Source organism: Haliotis cracherodii, unplaced genomic scaffold, assembly GCF_022045235.1.
Source record: "Haliotis cracherodii isolate W230 unplaced genomic scaffold, xgHalCrac1.p SCAF_8, whole genome shotgun sequence".
In the NCBI taxonomy this organism is placed as follows: domain Eukaryota; kingdom Metazoa; phylum Mollusca; class Gastropoda; order Lepetellida; family Haliotidae; genus Haliotis; species Haliotis cracherodii.
In genome coordinates this window covers 55,632,618-55,636,224 of record NW_027266341.1, presented here as the reverse complement: position 1 = coordinate 55,636,224, position 3,607 = coordinate 55,632,618, and the positions used below count along the sequence as shown (strand labels likewise).

The 3,607-nt window shown below is 42.3% G+C and overlaps 1 protein-coding gene across 1 annotated transcript; it reads right to left on the bottom strand.

Annotated features, from left to right (window-relative positions):
- Positions 1 to 2,619: 2,619 nt before the first annotated feature.
- Positions 2,620 to 3,607, bottom strand: LOC139449333 (uncharacterized). Its single transcript, XM_071230645.1, has 3 exons — positions 3,583 to 3,607; positions 3,069 to 3,148; positions 2,620 to 2,889 (listed from the first exon to the last, which is right to left on the bottom strand). The coding sequence occupies exons 1-3, from the start codon at positions 3,605 to 3,607 to the stop codon at positions 2,620 to 2,622; spliced, it is 375 nt and encodes a 124-aa protein (XP_071086746.1).

Genomic DNA, 3,607 nt, shown 5'->3' with positions numbered 1-3,607 from the left:
TCTTCAGTCCCGATACAGCTGCCTAACAACGACCAATTTCACGTCTACTTTAACATCTTAATACTGTTAAGTGGAATAATTGTGATCTTAAATACCTTGAATGTGAAGCCTTGTATTCATATTGGAAGAAGAAACACTTGGAATGATACAGCAGTTAGCAAAACGTAGAGGTCAGCGGAGCAAAAGCGATCGTTTTTCTGTTGAAAACAGAAGGGACGTCGATAAGGGCAACGGTAACTACGTTACGGAGTTCCAGGAGTCAGAACGAGGCTCATCGCCAGCTTCCGGCGTGGTCAAGCCTAATGGCATTGCCGAGGGTGAAACTGCCGGGTTTATGTCGTCTGAACACCGGGATTAAGTTGTAACTTACAACTGAAACGTTGCCCACATCAGTTTCAAAACATTGTGCAGGTGAAACTGGGTGTTTTTCGTGCCTCCATTACTCGAAACAGGGTGAATTTTGTTCACTTTGATATGGATCATCTCTTGTAGACATTAACCTTAAACGTTTGCTAGGCCGAATAGCGATACCATATAACGACCCTCTATTATAACAGCCTTCACAATACCTTTTACATTCGACAGACTGACACGGGCTAGCAGGCTAGTAAAAATGCCCATCTCTGATAATCCAAGTAGGATTGGGGAATTATTCCCTAGCTTACAGGGATAAAATAAAAGTTAAATGGTACTGGTAAATACCAACGTGTGCAGCGACAGTTCTTATTTGGTTTGATTTCTAATCTGGAAAAACGACGACCACAGAAAATAGCTAATAGGAGAGAAAGATAAATGACAAGCATATTGGTTATTACTATACTAGGCCTAAGGGGCCGACCATTTCATGTTCTGTTGGAAGGGGGAGTGGGCGACGTTGGATTTTGTATGGAGACTAGATATTTTTCAGCTACAAATGCAAAATCAGGTTTAAAACTATGATTAGTATAAACTACTAAAAAAACGTTTTTTTCAAAAACCCACCACAAAACAATGTATTGTTTGGTGGCTGACATGTTTTTTTTGTTCAACAGATGGAAGCATAATTAGTTTTCAATCAATTTCGAAGAAAACATTTTTTGGGGAAAAAAATATCTAGCCACCCACACACTCACAGTCAGAGAAATCCTATTGACCGTCCCATTTTGAAAACGCTGATGTGGACGTACAGGGGTAGAATTCAGACCCCTTGTATTATTTAGGTATTTTTGTAGAATGCAAGATACGAATACTACGTCATATATATATACATCAATCTACTCTTGCATACCAGTAGGTGTCAGTATAGGCTTTCTACTTGCGCCTGGCCTCGGCCTATGTATAAAAGCATGCCCTCTGCAATATCTGAAGACCACGGGCCAAAGGACCAGCAGTGAGGTCGACTCCTGTAAAGCCATTATGATGAGACGAGTGGAATCCAATATTGACTGGGGCGAAGGGAGATCACTCTCAACCCCTTGTCCGACTACTGCTATTAGTTGGGTGAAGTGCTCGTAATATATCCCATGTGGCGACACTTGTGTCTTAGAGAAGGCAATTCTCGATTCGCACTCCTTTAAAAGGAAGCCACAGTTATTGTTACATTAGAAACGATGAGCTATTATATTGGAATAAAAAAATTATTCCAGATAACAAAGTGTCAGAGAGCTGTCCTCAGAGAATATCCCGTGTCACAATTGTCGCCACATAAACATTTAGAAGTGTCTGATCTTAAGGTAACCCCACCTACTTAGAAATCTTTTGCTAAGTGCAGATCATGAAACTGGGACACAGCAGCACAGCAATATAGGGGCAACATTCACTTTTTAACAATATCCATATGAATTTATGTCTCATGTTCGGAAACCCTGGGATTTGCAGGTTGCTGTCACCCAGATATTATTAGCTGTAAGGAAGAAACACTGTACAGAAAACAAACAACTTGTGTATACATTACAGAAACATTTATTCAGATGACCGAAAGTCGAAAGTAATATGCCTCAAGGGAGATCCAAAAACGGGCCAAAATTGTATAGAAAGTATGGTCTTGTGCCATGCTAATAAGCAAAGAGGTTTGCCAAAAGGAAACTGAAAGTTGGGCCAAAACTGTGAGCCTAAAAATACGCCAAAAATACGCTGGAATGGTAGTCTCTCTCTCTCTCTCTCTCTCTCTCTCTCTCTCTCTCTCTCTCTCTCTCTCTCTCTCTCTCTCTAATACACACATACATGTAGGCTCGTTCATTCACTCCAGCTCTCATCTCTAACATATATACACAATATACACTCTCCCTCTCACACATACATACACACATCATACATACATGCTCATTCACTCTCTCACACTCACACACAAACACTCACACACACATACCCACATACATGCATACAGACAGACATGATAATTCAATCTTACATTTACTCTTACACGCACACAATACACACACACAAACATACATATTCATTCAGTCTCTCTCTCTCTGTCTCTCTCTCTCCCACACACACACACACACACACACAAACACACACACACACACATGCTCATTCAATCGTATATTTACTCTCACACAAACGCACACATACATACAAACCTGCTCATTCATTCACTCACTTGCACACATTCAGACATTAAAAGGATAAAGGAGTCTAAGAGAAGATCTTCCTAAAGAAGGCAGCCGCTCCCGTCAGCGCCTTTCTAAAGGGATGAATCTCTCTGTCATCCACAAAGCTGTGGTCGTCCTGGTCCTCGTACACCCAGTAGTCACTGTCATCATCATCACTTGGGGCAGGATAGTAATCAGCGTGGTTGATGGTGACGGGGGCGGGGAGCGTCTCACCGTAGACAGGGCGGGCCCAGAACGGAGTGAAGACGCTCAGGGGGTCGGGACAACGGGAAGGGGACACAGCCAGGGAACGCTACACATCGAGGGGGTGGAGGGAGGGACAAAGGAAGTCAGGTCAGACAGAAATATGGGATACTTTGGCAAAGAAAACGAATCACAGTTTATTATAGGGACTGGGCAGACTTAATGTGCAACAAATCACCTATACTAGACGGAAGAATTTACAGGGTGGGCATGTAAAATTATACATACACAGTCGGACTCCTCATCCTGAGACGGCCACAAACTCACAGCCGCAGGAGTGCCATAATAGCGAATTATGTCCTCCCGAGCTGAAAAAGAAAAACGAAAGCTAGGCTCAGTTAAATGTACGCCGACGGCTACGTTCAAAAAATCACAATTTACGACTTCTGACAGCTACAGTATGTCACTCGACCTCGGCACTTGGACACCTCGAACTCCAAGTGTATGTAGGGTTACAGGCTGTGCTGCAAGACGACATTTAACCAATAAAATAGGCCAAACAGCTGCTTTTCACGTATTACTGGTTATCTTACATCTGTACTACATCGCCCGACACTATAATGTACGAACAGGTTTCATCTGAGCACCACATGTCAAGTTTACAATCTAAAATGTTCAGTTAAGACTATTGCAAATGGCGGCCGCCATCTTCAGTCCCGATACAGCTGCCTAACAACGACCAATTTCACGTCTACTTTAACATCTTAATACTGTTAAGTGGAATAATTGTGATCTTAAATACCTTGAATGTGAAGCCTTGTATTCAT